The sequence below is a fragment of the Trachurus japonicus genome, chromosome 12, assembly GCF_045865225.1.
Source record: "Trachurus japonicus isolate A0001 chromosome 12, Traja_1.0".
Lineage (NCBI taxonomy): Eukaryota > Metazoa > Chordata > Actinopteri > Carangiformes > Carangidae > Trachurus > Trachurus japonicus.
In genome coordinates, this window is record NC_140918.1 from 11938926 (window position 1) to 11963758 (window position 24833).

Below are 24833 nucleotides of genomic sequence, written 5' to 3' on the forward strand. Positions count from 1 at the left end.
TGAGGCAGGGAAAGCCAGGCTCCGCTCCAACGTGGAGCCACCTTTCTTGTGGCATCTTTGACAAATGGCTCGTCCTTTTCAAGAGCAGTCAACTGCAATAGACATCAAACTCCCTGCACTGTAAACAGAGGGGGCCAGCTCGGCCTCGTCTATTCACTGTGTCACAGAGAGCCGCCCTCAACTCCCCCGTCCGTCCACCCGCTCGCAAATGCCGCGCTTGTGCCCTTGTGCGCGTACACAATGTAGGCCAAACTCTTGCCAAACTCTGCTCGGTCAACAAACAAGCCACAGCGGCGCAGCAGGAGGCTCACTGATCGACGCGCTGATGCCACCAAAGTCAGGGTGGAACAAACGTCACCAGAACACATTACATCATTGTAGTTCCAGCCACGAAGCGCTGTTTGTTTGATGATGAGCAGTTTGTTGGCTTATTCGACACACATAAATAATTTTAACACATTAATTTCCTTTGTTTATTAGCACAGAGAGGCCGGATACAGAGCAAAAACAAAGTGGAGGATAGAAGACACAACACAGGAGAGGAGATTTGAGGTCACTGGATAAGAGGACAAAGCAATTGTTTTTCTTCTACTCCTGCTAAGAGTGATGACTAAAGCTGTTTGTGCATGTTGAAGTCAGGTTTTGTGGATGTCGAATGAAACAGATAGAGACAAATAAAGAGGCAACCTGTTGCTTTAGCTGTAAACAAACTTGCAGTAATTAGACTTTAACGATGCAATCAACTCTTTCTTATAGTCCACGATTCAAACAAGTCAAATCTGTGATGTGTAATCACAAAAGTACAGAATACTTTAATGCAAACTTAGCTTGTTAAACACAAATGCAGCACTGTAGAATTACTGCTAATTCTTTATTGTGCACCTCACCAATATAGGTAACACTATTGTCACTAACTGTGCGTTCACACCAAAAGCTTCCAAAGAGGCAAAGTTGCCTGAGGATGCGCTTCAGACAAGACAGCTTCCAAAGCGGCAAAATATTTTTAGCCGCTTTGGTCGCTCTTCACGTGACTGATGTCAAAATTCGATCACACTGGTCATTTATAGGACCTGAAGGACACCTCTATTCTGATTGGTTGCTGCCGAACCGCGTCATAGCTAATTACCATAAAGTTAACCGAGACTCAACTTCTTGTCTGGTGACGCTTTGGAAGCTTTGGACATCGGGCTCTCACTGAAAATGAATGACTTATGGCATTTTTGAAGCTTTTGGTGTGAATGCACAGTAAGACTATTAAAGCTATGCTATTAAAGGACACATTTATATTTTCTCTGGGGGGGGGGTTACTGATAAATACGGCCTAAAACACGCCCTCTCTGCAGTGCTACATGGATGCTACTGTACAGTGAGCTGCTATTGCACAGTGATGAGGGGTTGGGGCTAGCTGGTTAGCATGCTAATTTGCGCCGGAGAAAATATGTGAAAAAGACAAAAGTTGACATGGTGTTGCTTTCCACTAAATGGACACAGCTGTTGGTGAGTAAAGGGAGTGAAGTGTGATGCTGAACTTGCAACACCTCTTCTAGACTGGCAAGTAAACAGCTGTAAATACTGTTTTACTTAGCTGAGTAGCAATAGCATCACTTACAAATAGCTCCTTTAAACTCCTTTTGACTGAAACACACTTATCCTTCGTCCAATAAAGCATTTGTTAACTCTCAAAGTTTATCACACATAACCTACTACAAACTACCCTTAACAGTCTCACGAATCAATGAATATATTAATCATCTCATAAAAACACTGTGTGTGTGTGTGTGTGTGTGTGTGTGTGTATACTGACCTCCACCAAAAGGCGCCCAGATGACCCGGCGGATTGTCTTCACCCAATCCTCCATGTCATTCTGGGTGCTGGCCATAAGGAGGTAGGTCTCATGGTTGGCTGTCATCCGCTCTCTGTCTCCCCCTGTTCACATGAAGCGGAGAGAGAGAAACTGAGATGATTAAAACATCCTGTGCATAATCAAGTCTCAATGGTGGCCCAAATCTCACTGGGACCCAATCTGTCTCCCACATGAGAGAAATCGAGAGCGCTCTCCTCATCTGATTACTTCCATCCAATTAAAACAAGATTTATGGGACTGAGCAACTTTCAAAACATTTTAAAAAGTTAAAGATCCCCTCTAGACATAATTTCCCGACATGCCTAGAATAATAATTTGGCTCTGATAGGTTGTTCTGCAAAAAAATTCTGATATCTAATATTACATCTGCTCCACCCCCCTTGTTAAAACAAAAAACTTGTTTCTTCTATTATGGGAATGTCAATACTGTCAAAACTGGAAAAAGGATGTGTTTAATGAGCGTTGGAGGCTTCAGATTTCCATATTACATGTATGTAAATGTCACTGGCTTTTCACGTCTGTCATTGTGTCATTTGGCTCACTTGCAGTTTCTCTTAAACTGTTTATAAGTGTTGCATTGTCCCTGTCAAATAAACCAATAAATGCATAAATATTGGACCAAAATTAGTTTTGGCACAGAATCAGGCTTATTATATGTTAACATCATGACCTCAGGAGTTGAGGTGAGCACTACCTTTGCTCCTTTCGCAGATAAATGAATGAAAACCTCCTTGATGCATTAAACACATCCTTCTGCAAAGTGAAAGTCATACACCCAAAGTGAAGTTACAGTAAGTAAAACTCATTACCGAGTCCTCACATGACATGATAATTTACTTGAACATAACATAACCTCCAGTGTCTAAAAATATGGCAACACTCTCACATGCACACACACATTGGCCTTTTAACTGGCCCTCGGTAATAAATCAAAGAAATGTTTATATCTCGGGGCAGGAGTGTATGTTCCATTAGAGGTCGGCTCTGTATCCCGACTCCACTTGTGGATAATGGCCAGTGACGAGTGTACTCTGCTGCCGCCGTCATGTGATACCGGACAGATTGGAGATTGCGGAACCTGTGTCACATAACGAATCTGGCTGCAGCAATCGCTATGACAACAGGACCATTTGCACAGCTCGGCTTCAGCTTTAGGGAGATGAAACGAGCAAACGGCGCCTGATGGCATTTCACAGGGACGCACCTGCTCTATTATAGGAGGGAGATGAGCTATTAACAGACCAAACCAATGTGTTACATGACGACAGCTGAATTATTCATGACTCTGATCATGAATGGATCCCGCTGCATTGATTGAGGTCCTGGAGGAGATCAGTGCATTGCATATAAATACTATTTATAGACAACAACAACAGAGAGTGAGGGTCAGGTGAAGGGCTCAGGTTCACCAGCAGGAAGTCGAGTGAAAAGGTTTATGATACAAGAGCTGCCACAATCGGATGTTGCCATGAATACCTGCATACATACAAACAAACTCACTGTGCACCAGTTTTTTGTTGTTTTTTTATAATTAATTCAATATCTTGTTATTCTCTCCAATCTGTCGACAAACTATTACAACTTAAAGGGACTACAAGGAGTTTTGGAAAGCGAAGTGTTTTTCACACTACATTTCCCATGAGCCTCCGCTCGCACGGTAAAATTCTTGGACCGGCGCAAGACGGACGAAAGCGAAAACATTTGCCAAGAATGTTTTCATTAATCAAGAATGAAACTCGGAGGTTCGAAGACGATCAGATACCGTCGTAGTTCCGACCATAAACGGCGATTCGGCGGCGTTATTCCTATGAGCAGCGTCTGGGAAACCGAAAGTAGGAAATGCTGGGCGACCGACCACTCAATAATAATATCAAAATAACTATAAAGACAAAACGATATATTTATCGAAAATGGACCCATTAACAGGTGTGGGTAACGTAGATTCATCCACATTAATATGAGACTCTTTTATAACCAAAAGCAAACTCCTCTGGGTCTCTTTAAAGTTTGTGTCACCAGTGTCACAAACTGATTTACATATTTCATTTGCAATTAAATTGAGTGAAATGTGACAACAACAGCAACAGTTGAGAATAAGTTGGAGGTGAGACAGCTGTGTGTCTGCAGAGTGCCAGAGAGGTGGAGCGGTCAGAGAGCAGCCAAACGCCGACAGTGAGATTGATGCTGTGTGTCAGCCCTGATGAGATCTCATTAGCAGGCAGCAGATGCCAGTGTTTGCCCTGTGTGGCACCCAGCATGTCCACAGTGTGAGTGTTTGTCCACTAAGAGCTCAGCTTCACAAACACGGACGGTGAAAACTCAGTAATGAACCCGAGTACGGGTCGGCCACATGTTTTGATCTCACATAAAGCGGCATATGCTTCATAAGTTCCAGCTGAAGAGTCCTTATTAGTGCAGATATTCAGGGTCCTGTCACTGTGTTGCACTCTGTGAGTTTATAGTTTCCTTCAGCCATCAACGCAGCTCCAGAACTGGATACAGTATCAACAGGCAGTGATTTAATGTGTGTGTGTTTAGGCAACTTGTTTGTTTGTCTTATGGGCTGAGGATGATAACTAGCCCTTAAGTGCTCCTCAGAACCACTGACATGACTCTCTGCTAACCTCAATGTGTACTTTCATTTTCCAGTATCATCAGCTCCAGCAAATGCAGCAATGCCACCAAGGAAACAATAAATCTTGATTGACAGAAAATTAATTTGCATTATTTTATATGAGCATTTGCTGCTTTTATCAGTCATATATCATTGTAAACTGAATGTATTTGGGTTTTGGACTGTTGTTTGGCCAAAACAACACATTTTCACTGCTTTTTGACATTTTATAAGTTAAATAACAGCAAAATTATAGGATTAATAAGACGATCATTATATGGTATCTCTTTCTGTACCTTAACAAGTGATTTCTACAAATTGATTCATTATCTATCAGATACATACACCATTATCTATCACATTTAATAGTTATTCTCATTAATTAATAAATATAATGAAAGCATATCTGTTTAGCCTAAGGTTTAATGTAAAGACTATAATGTAAAGGTTTTTTTTAAAAAACTCACAGGTTACACAGTGTTGACGTCTGATGGATGAAGGGTTTCCAAACATCATTACAGCACCAACCCTCCATTCATGCAGTATCCATCCATCCATCCATCCATCCATCCATTAAAGCATCCCTGGATCAACAGTGGCAGCGGTTTATTCGCGCCTGCTGTTCAACTCTTATTAAGTTTTCATCTCTATCTCGATCTGTGCGCGAAAATCAGCTCCTTCATTTGAGCCCCAGCCCACAGTTTCCTGTGTCCCCTGATCCAGTGATTAGTCACCACCCGCTTATTGACTTCCCCCCTCACAGCCGTTAATTACACCTCACATGGAGTCCACACAATCGATCAACTTTGTCAATCACGCCCACGTCTTTTGGCCGTGAACGTGCAGGGGGGGCAGCGTTCGTATCGATACTAAACTTGTGACATAATTTCCATGTTATATTCAGACGCTACTTTTGTCCATTAATGACACAATCATAAAAGCTGCAGCTCGTGAAATCTCATCCATGATGTCATGTCATCTTTGCCAGTGCAGCGCGCGACAGGTTCGTGTTGTTTGTCAACAAGACGGAGGCGAGGCGAAGCCAAACACTCACCGGTCTGTGCAGCTCACTCTCCTACTCTCCTACTCGCACATGTGAGAGATTCTCCAGCCGGTGTGAAAACAGCTTCCCTCCGAAAAAAAACACACACGCTCCGAACAGACGCTTCACGTTCAGATGATTGACCTCCCCTCTAGTCCTCCGCGAGACAAACTCCACACATCCGCTGCTCAACCAATAACCGATTTAATCCAGAGAGGAAGAGAGTATCGATCAGTCGGTGTGTCCACTGAGACCGACCGCGAGTGACGACCAGGGCCGCTCCGAGCACATCTGGCGTCCCTGAGAGAAAAGCCCCCACATCCACCCACCCAGTCTGAAGTGGGTTAGAGTAAGTTTCTGCATGTAGGGTTAAAATATCTGAATTTTGGAGCACTCAAAGCTCAGAAATTTCAAGTTTAAAGTCACACATTCACACAAAATTTATTTATGTCACAAGGAAAATACTAATCATAGCAATTTTCCACCACATATCCAAGATCAGATAAATCTTGAAACCGAAATTGTGTTTGTTACTCAGTCATAACTTTGCATGATGGCTATGGCTCTGTAGTTTTTAGTAAACACTACTTAATCAGGAGTAAATTTTATTTTTGTTCAGGACTATTTTCAGCTACTTTCCCAGGACAGTGTATGTGATGGTGGTGGGGGGGCATTACGCTATAGTCCTTATAATAATATCACAGGTCATAGAGTGCAGCAGAGAGATTGACTGATTTGTTTTGAATAATTTTAGCCTTTGCCTACACTGTTTTTTCTGTTTTGTTTTGGTCTTTTCTTTAGCCTTTTCCATCACAAAGCTGATCTGTAGCAACAGTACAGTATACTTACTGTATCTGTATCTTCTCCTAAATATCCTCCTCTCTCTTTAAAAACCAATCACACATACTTAAATAGTAAAAAGGGAAATAATGATGACAGGTTCATATTAATTAGAAAAGCCACCTGCTTCAACTAACATCTCAGATTACCATGACTGTCCCAACAGGTGCAGGCTATTTTTTTCTGCAGTGAATTATTAGCTGTGCACCAGAAAATACACTTTTCATACATTTTTTTGTGTGTGCAAACTTTCCTGTGTTTGTCAATCTAACAAGTAGTTGACCTGTTTTTGCTCTGGCTCTGAGATGGGTTAGTGGATCTGCACAGCAAAAACATTCATACACGTGCATTCAGAAAAGGTTGTTGTTTTTTTTCCATTCAGCTGGTCTGATGTTTTTGTTTAGAGAGCTTCACACTGTTGGTCAGTGTCACAATGTTGCTCAGCTCTGATCGATCTGATTCCCCGTGTTGACCTCTGAGTCGAGGGATTCCACAGTGACACTAATTATTCACACTGGGCCATTTGGCATGCAGAAGTTTTCCAGTCAGCGGCATCCCCACCCTGTCAGCATTGTTCCTGCTGATTGTCATGCTAATGAACAGTGGTTCCCTGCTGTCCCTGAGAGTGTTTTTTTGCCCACATTTAAGATGAATCAGCCTTTAACGCACAGCCGCTGTTTCCATTACTTGCGTTGGAGAGGCAGCATTTCCTCTTGGAAACAAACGGTTGTGAAGCTGTTAAACAAGCATGCAACAGGATTATACAGCATACCATGGCCATTACAACACACTCCTGTTCCTCCTGCCATTTCCTGTTGATGCTCAGCTTTTCTTCCACAGTGGCTGAGTCTGCCATTTAGTTTATAAAGACGGGTGAAATGTCAAATACACTTAGCACATGGACAACTTCCTGGACAAAACCTTGAAAATTGACATTACAAGACCTCTGAGAGAGCTGTTCAGGCCAAATCCTCAGATTTCTCTCTCAATGACCAGGGAGCACTTCTGGAAAGCCCTCTCCAGCCCTTTTGAGTATTTTCATAGTATAAATATTAATATTATGGCTGTATAGTTGCAGAATATCCATGTCATATTTCCTCTAATGGAAGAAAAACATGCCATGAGAAGCACTTGGATAGAGGTGCAGTCTCAGGCTGTTTGAAACTCAGTCTTGAACAATAAGCCAAATCCAGAGCTGTGGGACCGTACTACGTCAGAAGCTAACAATACAATGTAGGCTGACAGCAAAATAATACTGGGTGCCTTTGTGTGTAGACAGTAAGTTTTGTTGTCTGTGAGAGGTTGACTGCTTTGCACTGGAACACGGAGTTACTGGCACCAGAAGCATCAGTTTGTGCCCGGAGTTGAAGAAGAGTTAGATTCAAGGAGTTGCCTGCTATCAGTTTTAAAGTGCTGTTGACTGCTCCACACACTCATGAATTGTGTGTCATTTGTGTTATAATCTAAGTGAATAATAATGTTTTAGTGCACAGGTGCAACCTGTTGGAATACCTCTCTTTGGCTCATTCACAAACATTTCCAGATAACGCTGCATTGTTTCCTGACCACAGACACGCAAAAGGTCAATCAGTGACTTGACTCCACCATCAGATAAATGGATAATCAGAGAAAACTAAGGCCACATCCCCGCAAAGAACAAATATTAGATTTTCAATCCCCTGTCTCCAGCTTTCATCTAGATTCAGAAAGAAAAGATAAAAACATTTAGCTCAAATACCATCTTGTCGCCTGTGGGCAACTTCTTCCCAACCCGTCTGCTGAATAAAATGACTGGAGGCTGCCTCTTGACAGTTTCTTTACTAGCTGTGGTTAAGCTGCCTTGGAAGTATTATTCTCCACCACATAATTCTTAGACTACTTATGGTGTGACTGGCAACCGCCTCAATCATCGCCTCTTTAAATGAGACCAATCCTAGCAGGAGTTCAGCACCGGAGACAGACGAGAGTATCTTCACTTATAGCTCGACTGTACCTGAGGAGACAACCGTGGCAGCCGGTGCAATTCCCCCGATTCGCCACGCTTCAGCACAACCGCTTTCCAAAGTTTTACAAACTCAGCGGTGAACAATTGTCAGCAGCAGCAGCAGCAGCAGCAGCAGCACAGAGGCGAGCCGGCTGGTGCTTCAGAGCACAGCTCGTGCTAAAGAAGCCACACAGCTCAGGATTCCTTCTAATCTTCACAGTCAGATTTAGACTTCAAACAATTAAAAAAAAAAAAAGTTCAGAGAATGAGACGATTTCCACACATTTTTTACTCTTCAAATGTGATTTTGTTGAATATTCTCCGCAGCAGAGCATGACAACTTAGTTTAGACACTTGCAAATCGGAAATACTGTGCTCCAGCTGCATCATATTGCAGCAGTAACTATAAATATCAGCCATGGCACTAAATAAAGGGACATCATCAACCACATCCACACTATATAATCACACAAATCATATTAATAACACACGTCTGAGCTGCTAATTGCATTGATTACCATAATATTAATTGCACTGACGCCATCCCATAGTTTCCTTCTGTGTGTGTCATAATTACCGTGTGAGTGCAGACGGCTGCAACTGTTCACTCCGGTTGTGACCAGTGGTCTTAATAAGTGGCCAAACCCAGCTGCACACTAGCCTCTAACTAATGGCTCCAAACAGGTGGGAGACAACAAAGGATCCCACTGTGCTGGAATTGCTCACAAATACCTGGAGCCTTGATACACTTCACTCTAACCCAAACCTGTGAGTGAGTCATGTAAAGACAAGAGATGTAGAGTATTAAATAAATAGTCAGATCATAAGGGGGTGATTTAATTTAGTTTGTTCACCACAGACTGGATGAATATTTATTGACACCAGACTCTTAAAAGAATTGTTGTGGGATATTTAACACTCTTATGTCACATCTGTTAAATATAAGCTACAGTTAGTTATCTTAACTTAGCAACAAACCCTCCAGGAAGTCCAACACAACACCCTGCTTAAAACAGCAACTTGTCATTTTAACACTTTAATGTCTGTGAGGATTAAACTAACATAATATTAAATGTTACTTTGTGAGCTATGAGCTTTTTCCACCAGACAGAGCCTGGCTATGTCTCCTGCCAAAAGACTAGGCTACGCTAGGCTAACTATCTCCTTGCTGTAGATTTATATAATAAACAAATAGAGATGAAAAATGGCATATTGATCTTCCCTTCTGATACTTGGCCTGAAAGTTACTAAGTATATTTTCCAACATATGAAATCATTCCTTTAATGTGGTGCAACACAGGATGGAAAACCCTCCCAAAAAAATATGGTGTCTGGTAGCTTCAAAGAAGTCAAGCAGTCCGACTATATGACAAAATATTCATTATTCTCAGCAGTGGAATACTTTTTGTGGGAGACTTGTTGTGAGAAAGTTAAGTTCTTCCAGACTCTGATTATCCTGCTTGCCAAGTGGAGGAAGCAGCTGCTGCTGGCCCAGAAAACAATGCAGACACTGTAACTACCTTAGCTTTAAATGGCCAGAAATATGTGTCATAGCTCTCCCGGTGTGTGCGTCTATGAGTGTATTTGTGTATGTAAAGTACAGTGGGGTATTACCTGACTACATTAGTGTCAGCTCTCTGTCTTGTCTGCAAGAGTCCTCTTGTTTGCATGCAAGCAGGGACAAGTTGAGATTCAATATTTTGTCTAATGATAGTCTTCTCAGAAGTCCACACATCATAAATACCTCCAGCAGAACAGGAAGTCACTCGCTGAGCAGCAACACTACACTGCAAACTGTTTCACTCGTCCATATGGGATGATGCTGAGGATTAAAAGTGGAAACGAAAACTACTGATATTTCCCCTTTCATCTTTGTGAATTATGGCACGCTTAAACACAGAGTCTCTTTGATTCATGGGTGATATCACCTCCAGATGATCTAATCCTCCTGCAAAGTGCAGCTGAAACAACACAGACGTCTGTAGTAAATACATCCATTGTAATACAGTAGAGACAGTTCATATAAAGCTATCAATAGGCTCAAAGCAGCAGTAGAATGACAAATGTATTATTGTTACCTTGATGTGGCGATAGTAAATCAGATAATCCATACTGAGGTAAACTATGAATCGCCTGATGAACCACCTCCATGCCTCACGCTCCCACACTCCACACTCCTGTCTCTCTGTGTGGCAGTCCAGAAAAGAGGCTTCCTGAGTGGGTTGCAAAGTCCTGGCTACCTGGGTTAACTTGAGGACGGGAGTTCCTGAAGTGGAGGAGCGGCTCTGCCAGTTTTTTTGGCCTGACTCAGAATGAGTGAGTGAGCACAGCTGAGAGGGTGTGAAAGAGAAAGGGAAGGAGGGGAGGGAGGTGAGGTTTGAAGAGGGGGTTGGGGAGTACACAGCCACACACACACACACACATACTTCTCTTAAGCACTGTAGCGGGAACAATAGGCAGATCACTCCGATGGCTTGACACTGGGCATGACCCCCATAAGCAAACATGCAATCTCCCATTCACACTGTGATGCTTTTTTAACATCCGCAACCACAAACTGTTGAGAGCAGAATAATGTAATGTTCCTGACCTTTGACATGTGAACTCAAATGAGCCTTACTACAACAAAAGAGTGTGTACATTATGACATCAATCCCACTATTATGAAGATTATCACACCACTTTATTGCATTATTTTAGCATCATTTCATTTCTGCAAAGTACCGGATTTATATAGATTTCAGTAAGTAACATCGCACAAAGTTAAAGTGATGACAACAGGGCCAAAACTAAAGCTAGTTGTTGATAATACAGCACAATAAAGTCCCAACGCTGAGCTGATGGGATAAGTTGAGAATGAACTGAAAACTACTTTGATAATTTCTGTGATTTTTTCATCATAATTGGAAATCTAATATATTTGGGATGTAAACCGATGTAATCTTTGTATATAACAGTCTATTTCTACTACTTTTGTGATTTTGCTGGATAATGATAACAGATCTCTGTCTTTCTTGTCCAACAAGCCTAAACTCTCACCACAACATGCGCCTTTATCGCGCTGCACAAACCCCCAGAGTACAGCTTTCCCTCTATGTTTCTATATCTTCCTCTGTATACGAGACTCCTGTTTCGCTCCTGGTAAAGGTATCGATGGCTACCTCCTTTCCTGGTGTCACGGTGGTCCCTGCCTGTCAATAGACATAATATGAAGGCAGACACCACAACATTAGCCTCCACCGGAGTCCCCGAAGACATTGTCTGGTCGAGAACACAGACTCCATAGAGTTCCTATGGCTATCCATTACCATCTGATGCTGCCTGAGCAACAAAGTGAATAGGAGTGGGGGAGGTCGACAGGGTCAAGGCTTGCTTGGCTCTATTGTCCGTCCACAGGCGCCCATAGGGAAGAAGGTAATCATGGCACCAAAAAATGGGGAATAATGGCCATATCAGCTCCTCTTTGGTGCTGACGAGAAAACATGATACCTCATGGGATCAGCAGCTACAAGGTTAGCCACAACAACTCTGGATATCAGTGTGGTGAGGCAACAGGAATACACTTTTAGGCTGTTACTAAGAAAACTCCTCTTGATAAAAACAAGTGGGATCAGTCAATACACACTCACTCACTCCTCTGCTTTCAGACTTGGACCGCCCTGGCTGACTAGTTTTAATAAGTCGTCATGAAGACAGTCAGGGAAGCAATGGGTCAGTCCGTTCACGGAGGTCATAGTGCTGTCGAAGAGCCAAGTGTCTCTGTTCTGATTTGATGCCAACTAAATAAAGAGCTATTTCTCTGTGTCCTGCCAAGGCTGCTGTAAATATACCAGTATGTAAGGGGAATCGATTTCAACTTTAGGCAAAGGAAACACGACTCAGACTTGATTTAAAGTCCCAAGTGTGTGCTGGAAAATATGCTGACATGATAATTAAGACTGATAGAGGCACATGAGGCACAGTAACAGAGTTGTACAGCGTTCCCTTGTTGATGTTTGATCTCCACAATCCAATCCAACAATGAAATGCAATCTTCTTTTTCTTACAGTGCATGAAAACGATACTTCATCTTTATCATGAAGGTTAGTTTTTTGGTTTTTATGGTATGGTTTAAAGTTCCTTTAAGTTGGTTTATATCTCACTGGAACTGAAACCATTGGCTGCCTACAAGGTAGGGAATTTGAATCAAACTGGAAATAAAAATCAAATCAAACTGGTAAAAGTGCAAACACATAGAAAAAGTAACAAAAGAATCCTTTATCTTTGTTTTACCGTGACTAAAGCCAGAACTGACGACTGTATATACAAATCACAAACGACGTTTATGGACGCTCCAAGCCAAACCACAAATATTCCACCAGCCATTTATCTCTGTGGTGACTTGCAGTATAATGTGAGATTAATTCTAGACTAATTCCAAACATCTTCAAACTATGCATGACAACACTTTGAGGTTTGTTAAAATACCAAAATCTTTACGAGTGAACCGTTAAAAACCACTGACAGCTTCAGTGACTACCGGAGCGGGGGGGATTAATGTCCCGTTTAAAAGTTGGGAGTGTTGAGTTTTGGTGAGGGCTGGCAGCTGCTGTCACTCGAACACTTGCACGCTATGCTGCAAGGAGGCTGAAACATTACATCAGCGATACAGGCAGGCTGATACTTAAGAAGAAGCTTCTGGAAAGGTGCAATATATACAGATCCAAGAGAAAAAGCCCCGGTGGCTCTCTTAAGACAACCTGACACTGGTTTTTAATGCGCTTTTAGCCGGGGCATCATCACCAGAGTGTTAGCCCTGCAGGCACGCAGCGACCTGCCAACGTCATTTGAAGTTAATATTTCGGTAAGTATCAGGTACTAAAATTTGATGTCGGGAAAATGTTTGATGCAAACATTAATTTAAAGTAGAATACTGACAACAGCTGAATTTGGTTTAAAGATATGTTGTAATTTACTCCAACAACTCCATCTTGGATTAGAATAGGGAAAATCCAATGGCTGCTAATGGTCTCAAATGTAAATTAGCCATCAACCCAATTCCCATTTCCAAGCAAAACTTAAAGTCTATACAACATTTGTTAGTCTGATGTTACACTGTCTGCAGTTTGTCAGACAGGATGAGTGTTGCATATGTGCGTCTGTGTAAAACATGCAGTCATCCTTGCGGTTATGTAAACATATCTCACTATGACAGATCACCAATTCGACAAGTGTATCATGCACTCGTGGCCGTGACACTGTAAATCTGTATGGCCTGCATGCCGGGGATTCATACTTGCTCTGCACTCTGCAACCCAAGAAAAATGATCTCCCACCGATGTTTATTCAATATTAGTTTTGATTTAGATACAGGATGTTGTCGGTGCTAAACCTCTCTCTCTCTCTCTCTCACACACACACACACACACACATTGAAAGATAGAAATAAGGAAGCTAAAAGGATTTACAGACTGACAATGTTTCAAAGTAAAACAGTGAGATTTACGAAGATATGTCCGACCTGCTAACACCCCCTTCACATAGATAAAGATAAAGATAAAACATCCAATTGCAATTACGCTGGAAGGAATAGACATAGTCAAACACCCTGGAAACCTCCCTTATCTACACCACAGGATGAAACAAGGAGTGGACTTGACAAAGTGCCTGTTGCTTTCTTCCCTAATACCTTCAAATATCACCTTTCAGCACTGATGACGGCTTGAGGGCAGATGCACACCTGCACTCCCCACAGCCAAAATTGGTGGGTAGTGTCAGCCTGGACTTTGGGAAAAAGCCCTTTGAACCTTTCAGGCAGGGTTATAGAAACCTGACTTCTGGTTTATTGTGACTAATGGAGGCAGAGGAGCTCACTCACTCTGTCTGTTCCAGTGAGAACCAAAGAGAAAGGTCAGCAGAGGAGGATGCATGATCAGAGATACAGCCTGAGCTCGGATCTGGGCGGGTAAACTCTGGATGAACTGTTAGTGAAGATCTTGACAGCTCTGGTTTAAGAAGAATTTTCACGCACCTGAAGTAGTTTCATTATAAAATGAATTCACTCCTGTTATATGTCATCGACGAATTAATCAGCCTTTTCATTTACTAGATTGCTTAAGGAGATTGACGGGCCTGTCAGAGGTGAACATTATTGTGATAGAAAGTAGAGATAAATCTGACATTCATCAATCACCGCTCTGCATGAGCCATTCCCACCACTTCATATTTCTACTTAGTGATTGATGAGGTACAACAGTGAGTATGAACGGTATATTTTTTGTGCCTCCCAGGGCAGAAAGATCTGTGTCACTCACTATACAATAAAGTCGAGGCTCTGGGGTCCGTGCCAGTTTATTTTTGATACGTGTCTCTGCACACACGGCCAACCTCGGAGGCTAAAACCTCCTCTTGACTCGCTGGCCAATTATTTGGACAAGCGACGGACAGCGTCCATCAGCTTCGGCTAGATAAGCGTGTTTTCATTTTGGCCATCGCAGCAGTCCTGTCTGCGTTGCCGCTCCGCATCCTCGTTGTTTTCTCTGACAAATCTGGCCACAGTGCTCTGGGCCTGAGAGGGGCTGCAGCGCAGAGGGGAAGCACAGGGGAAGCTGCATGGGTCAAAGAAAAAGATCGGTGGTGATCTGAGCGAGAGAGAAAGAGAGAGAGAGAGAGAGACAAATGCTGACGATGAGGTCGCCGCTTTGTGTGTTTGAGCGTGCAGTGTTGAACTTTTGCTGAGGTTGTTCGGTCGGTCAGTTCTCTCAGTACAAACCTGTGCAGTGACGTTAATATAAAACTTTCATCCACATCACTGATAGGCTACTACCACTGAGCTATAGTGATTGTAAGGATTATTGTATGTTAATGTATGGTTATTATCAACTAAATTGAAGATTATTTCCTCAGTTTGTTTATTGTTTCGTCCATAAAGGTCTTGAAAATTACCATCCCAACTTCCCGAAGCTCAAAGATTACTCCCTCATATCTTTTGCCTCATCCAAAACCAAGAGGTGTTCAATAGGAGCCTACTGTTATGTAAGACTACAAAAAGACACGCCAGAACCGGAAAATGTTGGTTATTCTTTAATCTAAGTGTGGCAAGGTGAAGAGGGCCCGGGCGGGGATTGAACCCACACCTCCCGGGTAAGAGTCATGCGCGCTTGCCAGTCACCCAAAGGGACATCCCTTTGGCCAAGTAGCCAGGGCACATGATCAATTGGAAGCATAGTGACAGGAACCTCAACTGTCACATAAGTATAATTAATTATGTTTTGAATTTGTTCCTACACCAGTTTTGATGAAGATGTGAGTCGATGACATCTTTGAGTGTTCTGTTCCTGATTATGTTAAACTGGCCCCATTTGTCGGTTGTGCCCACTCATTGGCTTATCATCCGGTTTCCTTGGCAGGTCAGTCAGCCCCTCGCTCTCTCCACAGGCGAGTAATTAGAAAGATGTGTTGACTTCAGAGTCCAGGAAAAAAGGGGGATTTTACCCATTCACTAGTCCTCGATGTGCTTTTTATCACAGAGAATTCGTTTTGTGGTGGTTCTGGTTTTCCTCCTCACCTCCAACACCAATTCCTGAAACCTCATTCCACACCCCCAACAGTCTGTATAATGTTGCCTGCTTCCTCTGCCATCTGTTGGCTCACATTTTCGCACGAGAACATCTTTACCAGGATGGATTTACAGGCAGGCTGGGAGCTATGAATCCAAGAGTCTGCTCTGTTATCTGCCTCAAGCAGCCAAGCAAAGTGAAATTCGATCCAGCTATGAGAATGCTCTTTAGCTAAGCATGATTTTTCTTCCCCTGGCAAGATTTTTTTTAAAGCTACATATCTAGTACAGCCATACCTGGGTGGCATTTAAATACATAGGCTATGTGGTTTAAAAGCTTATGCTAATATACAAGTTACTCTAGTCTAATGGCTCTGGTGATTAAAGCGTAAGCATATTATTACCATGGTGATAGATTTACAGTAATAGCAAGACAAAATTACTTTGCGAAACTAAATATTAATTATTTAGTGATTATAATGGAGAGTAATAAAGATAAACATAGGAGTTTTACCATTGGAGATTGTATTCCCCTGAGTTGCTAATGGAAAGTACAGATTGGGTCTAGCAAGTTAGCATGCTAACTTTGGTAGAGGAAAAGACATAGAAACCAGAGTCTCTAACACTGGTGTTGTTTTCCACAAATAAAGACACCTCTTGGGGAGTAAAGGAATCAGGTTTGATACTAAACTTGTAAGTAACCTTAAGACTGGTCAGCAAACAGCTGTAGATGCTACTGGCTATGTAGCAATAGCAAAACTTGAATGAATGAATGAATGAATAAATAACTTCTCTAATGCTTAACTTACTGTCTGGTTTTGTTGCTGCATTTCATTTTCAGCGATACAAGGACTGAAATGCATTGTAGCCTACTACCATAAGTTGAACTAGTCCTGCTCTGTGAGGCTGTAGCCTATAGGCACAGTGGGGCTTCAAATGTTTATGTGAGCATGCTAACAGGCTAACAGAAAGGGTACGTGGCTGATATGAGATGAAAATACCATTAACTTTGAAGGTTTGAAGTCAAAAAACAAACTTTGAATAAACTGAAATTTCAGACCAGATGGTGCCCGATGGAAAAGTGCAACAACCACCAAATATATTACAGTTCATCCTGAGGGGGATGGATTTTATGAAAAAAACATCCCATGATGAGATATTGTTGTCAACCAAAGACAACCAAAGCCGGTAGGATTCATCTTCTGGGGATCATCAGTGTCTGTACAAAATTTCATGGCTGAGACGTTTCATCCTGTACCAAAATGCTGGACTCCAAACCAACCAAACCAACTTTCCTGAGAGCAAAGCAGCTGACATGACGAAAAAAAAAAACAAGGTTTTGAAAGGAGGTATGCCAGATGAAGTTTTTAGAATCACTATTCCAGATATTGGTGTATTAGACAAATGCTGAGGAAGCTGCAGCGATGTCCCCACAGGAAAATCAGGAATGCAGTCATCATAAACTGCTCATCTGATATCACAGCTGTAATAAACATAAGCCATGAACTGGAACTTGTAAAACACCCGTCTGCTGACATGATGAATGAACAGCGTACGGAGGAAACACTTTCTCACTGAGAAAGGAGGGTCATTTGGATTAGATCTGTGAATATCTCTGTGCATTAAGTTTAAAACAAGTCAAGGAGTTCTTCCACACCTTCCTCCGGTTGTAACTGAAACTAAAACAGTGCAAAGTCTAATAATATCTCTGCCATCGTAATGAAACGGTCTAAACCGCATGCAAAATGTGTAAGTATGCATTTCTGTTATGTAAAGACACAGACCTGGGTTGGAGTTAAGATCCATGGGGTGCAGAGGAAGACGTGCCCCCCTGTCTGCTGAAGGGTGAGGGAGCAAAAGCCACGCTGTTGCTGCTGACCGCCGGCCCCCCACTGCCACTTCCTCATCTGTTCTTGTTCTGTGCCACAGATAGATTGATCTCCTTCTGTCTCTGTTAAATCACACGCCACTGCTCTTCACTACTGTCCCTCCAACTCTCTCCTGCTTTCCTTTGTTTCTCTTCCACTCATAACTCTTTCGCCCAAAAAACTCTTCTTTTTTGTTTTGTTTGGTCAATGGTGGGTCAATGTGACACACCAATCAGCGGCACTTAGGCGAGGTCAGGCTAAGGCTAGTCTGTCTGCCTCTCTGAAGCCCCCTTCCTCTTCATGTGCTTCTGTCAGAGGAGCTGAAGCAGCAGAGGAAACATATTTCTGAAGACACACACACACGAAAGCAGTGCAGAGAGAAAGAGAGAGAGAGAAAGTGGGTGAGACAGCAAGCAAGCCGAAGGCAAGATGGTGTGTCTGCTTGTCTCTGAGGGAAGTACAGTGTGAGGGGTGGGGTGGGGAGCTGGTGGTGGTGGGGCAGGAGGGGTGTAGGGTGGGGTGGGGTGGTGGAGGGGTTGGTCGGGGGTATCGTAAATCAAGCACAGTGGGCACTCAGCCAAATGACTCATCCAGAGCGCTCTATAAATACAGCCGTGCAGGGTCGACGAGGCTGCTGCTACCGCTGGCCAAGAAACCCTGAGACACCGGGGTTTCTCCCTCTCTCTCTCTCGGAGGAAGGTCTTTAATAACCCTCCTTATCGTTTTTCAGTCGTACTCAGACTCACAGGCGAACCACACATCATTGACTTCCATTAAATGGCAAAGAAGCGCCCCTTTGAACCGATACTAGCCACAGAGGGTGATTACATTTATAACCAAACCGTCACTACCTGTTGGATTTAACTCAGAGAGAGGGAAGGAGAAAAAAAAATGTAGTTGGGAGACATCTAAATATTTATCCAGAGACTAATCAGTTTACATACCACTGGCCTGAACATTCAAGTCGAGTGTCCCTATCAGACAAACACACCGCGGTCGTCCAGCAGCGACTTCACTGGGTGCCAAAATGTGCCCTCACTGAGAGCTATGGCCAACCTGATACATGTGGGGTCGGGTGGGGTGGGGGTTACAGTGGGGGGCTGATGGCGGAGATTGGTATGTGACATGTCAAATACCGATCCCCTCAATAAGGCTGTTATGTAAGCATCTGGGCTTCCTGTCCTGCCCCGCTCTGTGTCCGGAGACTTGGCCTGTTTGCAGGCCTCAGTGCATTTCCTCCACAGGATCTCACAGCCGCAGCAGAGCCTCGCACACACATACACACACACAGACACACACATACACACACAGGAATAATGACGCATGGACACAAGGAAAGGAAGAAGACCGGCCTGGAATTCCTTTTACTAGAGCGGATGACAATGAGGCGGATATTTCAAACAACATCTACCACAGAGATGAGGTATGCAGCTTATTGTTTGGACACACTGGATTCCCTGTCATCCTCTGTTTTGTCACGTACCTTTATGAATCAGCAAGTCCATCATTTCAAACATACAAAAAGTGCATAAAAGGTTTGTTTTATCAATATATGTTGGACTTTAGGCTCATGTAACATTTTCCTTCACACAACCCAATGAGCAGCACAGGCTGTTTATCCCTTTTTCATTATGTGACAGTGTTGTTAGGAGCTAATGGAGGACACTTCATTAAATGAAACCTCTCCTGTGCAACAGAAAACATATAGCAGGCAACATTGCGTGTCCTCTCATCCCACACGTTATCCCTGTGTTGATGCAGCAGCTGTCTCTCTCCGTTTAGAGCCTGATCAATCAGTGGCTTTATGAAAAATGGTCTTCATCATCCACTGTGCAGTCTGAGTCATTATGTGGCCTCCCGTGGGCTTTGAGCTCATCACATATTGTGTTGTTATAGATAAAAACATAAGAACTGTGCCCACTGATCAGGCTGCTGATGAACATAAAAAACACCATCAATCAATATTTATGTGCATTTAGAAAGCTGTCTTCACAAAACACTCTTGTTTTATGAACTGTCATGTGCACTGTGCTTTCCAATCAATTAATTGAACCTTTTCATTTCAGTCAAGTATGTGTACATAGGGCTGTCACAATCATGAAATTTTAGGTGATGATTAATTGCCATAAAAATAATAGAAATTAACGATTCAAATATATTTTTCTAATCATTTTATGCCACTATTATAGCATAAGCCTAAACATAGTTTAATAATACACATACACCTTATGAAGAAGAAGAGCCATAACTTGGCTTTAAACACTGGATCATAAAAACTACATTTCTGTTTGCCTTTAGGCTTTGCACCTAAATCCATGATGCTTATGTCAACAGATGCAGATGGAAATGTGTTCGTCGAATATTACAAATTAAGCGCCTCGAGATGAACAGTTTGTGGCCATTAAACCATAGCAGAAGAACCATTCAAACCTCAAAAACGGTGGAAAATGATAAGGAAATAGTGATGGAAATATGACAATCTATGTTAGTTTCATCCAGCTGTTTTTATACAGATGAATGGAAATTGTTTTAATGATTATGCAAAATGATTGCAGTCATTTCAAATAATTCTGATCAAGTAATTTTGTAATAATTGTGACAGGCCTATGTGTACAGAAGTGAAAGAAATCACATATTCGATGCTGGTTTTTAAAGAACTTTGTGTGCTAGGTCTTGTAAGGCTCTAATGACCCAGAGAGGTCGCCTAAGGTGTCGAGTCGACTGAAGGCTAATTCTTCAGTAGCCTTCCTATAGCTTGTCGGCTGCAAACTCCTATGTAGGTGTTAACCATCACTCACGTGTTTCCACTGCAGCCTGGAAACAATAATTGTATTAAAGCAGATATCAGTGGAATGTTTTTGTTAATATAAGTCCTAAATAGTCCTATTTTCCGTCAGCAATCACTTACATGAAGTATTTCAGCCTAAACACGAGTCTCTCCGTCACTCTGCTCTGCTGTAACCCGAGGAGAAAATTTTCCTTGTGGGATACAAGTGTTATCCAATGAGGGGAGAGAACGGCATGAAGGGCTGTGTGTGCAGCCAAGGGATGCGCGTGAATGTGGTGACGTAGCACGAGGACCAATTGATGCCTGACAAGGGCGGGGGCTGCTAACTCATGGTGCGTTCAAGGAAACTCGTACTTTGTGTTTTTCCTTCCTGTGAAGTCATACCAGTTCGATCTGGTACGAGTTCACGGGTCGGAAGTTACGAGTGGCCGTTATAGGGAACTTTCACAGACAACAGGACGGTACAAACACGAGCTACGGGTTACCTGGAACGCTACCAAGTCGTAGTTGTGACTTGAAGCTGTAACTTACGGTTTCAAAAGCCTGCCTTGAACACAGCATTAGCCGAAACGGCCGTGCCGATGATATCTGCTTTAACAGTAAAAGGAAGACGTTTACCGCAAACTGCACATTCCACTCATCACTGAACCAAATACTCTCCAGACCTCCTGCCTTTAGCAGTCTGTGAAAGCCTCACACAGTGGCTGGGACACCCTCGAGAATCCAATGTTCCTTTTAACAAACCATTATAAGAATGTAAACACTCCTGTCTGTGAGTGTACAGTGACCAAACATCATGTTGGAGCAGAGCACCTCCTGTGAAGATACTGTGAGGAGCCTGCGCTGGTCAGTGACCTTTTCCCTAATCCACAAAGCACATATTATAAGACTCAGGACTAGCAAACGCAAACTCTCTCAACAATCCGTGAGAGAGGAGAAAACGTTGTCTGCTGAAAATGTTGCTCCTGCTGTTTGAGAAACAACAGGAGCCTGCTGCATTCTTACTTTTAAATCCATTTGACAGTCAACCCGACTTTCCTCTCCAGCACCTTGTCAGAGTCTTTCAGCAGACGGGAGTTTGAGTTGTCTGAGGACTGTTCGAGCACACAAACCCGCTCTGCTGCCGTAATGGTGGTGGAGCTGTTCCTGAAAGCCACGTGTCATTCAAGTGTCTTTTCAGTCACGGGCCTCCATCATTACACAGACAGATTTCATTCATGCCTATATAGGCTACTGCCTTGAAACTGTCTCAGCAACGTCTGCTAAGGGAACGTTTCTCAGGTTCCTCCTCTGTTACTCTGAATAGAGGGCGGTCCACTGGGTTTCTCAAACTGCTTCTTACATCCTCCAACTATTCCTCTATAGTCGCTGCGTTTCCGTCTCTAAATGTTTTTTCCAGAACTTCATCGAGAGCTTAATATCATCCAACCATTTCCTACATTATCTGCTCCCCATCCAGGGTTAAGTAAGAGAGTAAACTGGATCCAAGGACACATCATTTTAATCTACATGTTTTAAACACAACTCCAGATGGCTGTCTCCATGGCAGAGGTAATGGATAGAAAGGATTGGGATAGACAGTTTGGTTCTAAAATGCTCTTTCGTTTTCTCATTGTCTCATATGTTTCTCATAGTTCATACAAGTTCATTAAATAAGGATTACAAAGTCAAAATGCAGTTGTGAGACATCATTTGAAAAATTTCTGAAAATGTGCTTGGTTTGCATGTGTGACTATGACTCAATCTATCTTCTTTTTTTTTTCGGTATTTGTCAGAGCTTTCCTGTAAAAAGACTCATATTAACAAGTAGGATACATTAAAAAGAGAGAAAAGCTCCAAAAAATATAAAATAATATAATAAAAAATAAAATAATAAAATACATAGTGAAGTATTTTGGTGCCATTGGGGCACATTTATTGACTGACACTCCTCTTTGCTTTGCTCTGATTGGTCAGTCTACTGGCTGGACTGATTCAGAAAAGCAGAAACAACAAAAAGAGTTTTGTCAGTCAACAGTATTACTACGCAGTCTTCTGTATTTTACATGTGCAACTCAACAGCTGACAGTGATAATGTAAAAAGATAAGTAGTAAATATCTCAGTTCACCTCTTGCTCTGGGGAAAATGTTAAATTTGACCAGACGATGGCAGCAGATTATGAATGAAAACAAATCATCCTGAGTGGATAAACAAATGTGCAGACCAGTCTTCATGACAGTCAGTGGCAAGCACAGTTAAACAATGTAATTCCTTCAAATGACACGATGGAAACAGAGACATATTCTATTGTGTTTACTGTAAAGTTACAGGAAACTAATTGTGTTTAGTCTAGTTGAAAGGAGCTCTCTCATATCAGTTGCTTCATAATTCAGGCTTCGTGCCTCAGCGCTGAGCTCCAGAAGAACTGACACAATCTCAAACACAAACATCCTCCCTGAGGAAAATGTTACTAATGAAGCCGGTGGGTGGCTCTGAAAAACACCTCTTGTCTATGGTGGATGTTGTGCTTAGAGGAGGCTGATGTCGTCATCTAATTTAATATGAAAACCCTCTGTGTTGCATCAGCGTGGAAAAGAAAGTGCCGTCGTTTTTTACTGAAAGTGACAGAGATTTATATCAAAGCAGGAGCTGTATTTTCCATGATATCAGATACAACCTTCAGCTATAGCCCCAGGCATCATTTGGAGCTCACTTCATGTTTCCACAATATTGATATTCGCTATTTATGTGTCAGTCTGGGACGGTCCACTACCCCTTTGTGATGCTGAAATCTCAGAGAACATAAATTCAAACATCAGCGGAGCAACAATATGAGATGTGACTCTCTAAAGCCCCATATGGTAATTGTCAACAGCAGCAGGTTACCAGGCCACAACTCCTCCAGGAAGCCATATACCACCGCGTCACAGACAGCGGGTTATTGACTTCATATTTATACGCACACTGGGAAAACATGGATGCGCATAAACACGTCCACACCACACGCCCACCACATATATAAACAATATAAACGGCTAGAAGAGGAAGAAGAAAAGAGGGAGAAGTTCAGTTATTGACCTTTTTCTGGAAATGTCATATCACAAAGTGAATTCTTGAGAGGAAAAAAAAGGGACGCTGAAACATCCCACGGGCTCCAAGCAGAGCGAGCAGTGGGAGGTGCAGAAATGAAGATAGACCACACTTTTATATGCAAAACAGGATCTTGTCACTCATGCTCCTCCGGCTTTTCATCGTTTCACCACGGCAACGTCGTCTACACCATCAATTCAACTGCTTCCTCTTAAGGCACAACCTCATACTGTTGCCCATATTCCTCCTGGATTTATGATGCATTAGAAGCCGTGCAGGCACTATACATCCAACGGCTAATTAAATCAATATATCAAAATATGGAGTTTGAGACACAGGGAGCTGCTTGTTTATATCTTGTGTGTGTGTGTGTGTGTGTGTGTGTTGGAGATCAAATTTGATCAGACTCTTGTATGAATTAGCATATATTCTAGACATGACAGTGAAGTCTGTGTGTGTGTGTTGCCCTGATGTAATTTTCTTATTTCTAGGGGCTTTTTAATTTAATAAATTTAATAAAGGTGCATGGTGTGCAATAGCTGGGTCTGCTGTGAAATAGGTGCTTCTCATGTTTTTTTTCATCTATTTCTTGTGTTTGATGAAATAGAAATAGAAATAGACATCCCATAAACACCATTACACAGTAGCATATGCATGATAGAGCAGCACACAACCTATAAATATTAGATGATACATAATGGACCTCAAGAATTAAACATGATAAAAGTTAAAACATCGTATAGTCAGAGCTGCACCAGAGGTCACTGAACTCATGCTTATGCTGAAGTCAGAGGGTGCACACACACATAGACAGACACATAAATACACACACACACACACACACCAGTGCCAGCACCACAAGTTTTCCATGACTAATGTGACATGGGGCCTATTTGAAAACCACCTCCATAGATCCTGACACTGAAATGTCAGCACCACAGATTCATATGCTTTCTCAATTACTCCACTGGGGCTTCATTAACCTTAAACACCGATGCCTGGAGAGTCATATTCTCAGACTTAGCCGTATTTACCGCCATCGACCAACAAGTGGAATAATTGTTGGGGTTATTAAAGGGCAACTACTGCTCGTTTGGGCTTTAAAAAAAAAAAATTAAATTCCTCTATGCGTCACTCCATCATCAACTTTAGGTGCTTCTCGTCTACATACCAGCTCTGCCAGCTTATGAGTAACCTCTGGCCTCCTGGTAATGAACAGTACAGG

General features: G+C 42.4%; 1 protein-coding gene across 1 annotated transcript in view; it reads right to left on the reverse strand.

The window, feature by feature from the left end:
- arhgap24 (Rho GTPase activating protein 24) overlaps positions 1–24833 on the reverse strand; it is a 67976-nt gene that overhangs the window by 10182 nt on the left and 32961 nt on the right. Inside the window, exon 4 of the mRNA XM_085793172.1 lies at positions 1805–1927. Coding sequence (XP_085649298.1) covers positions 1805–1927 — 123 coding nt within the window. The remainder of the gene's footprint in view (positions 1–1804; positions 1928–24833) is intronic.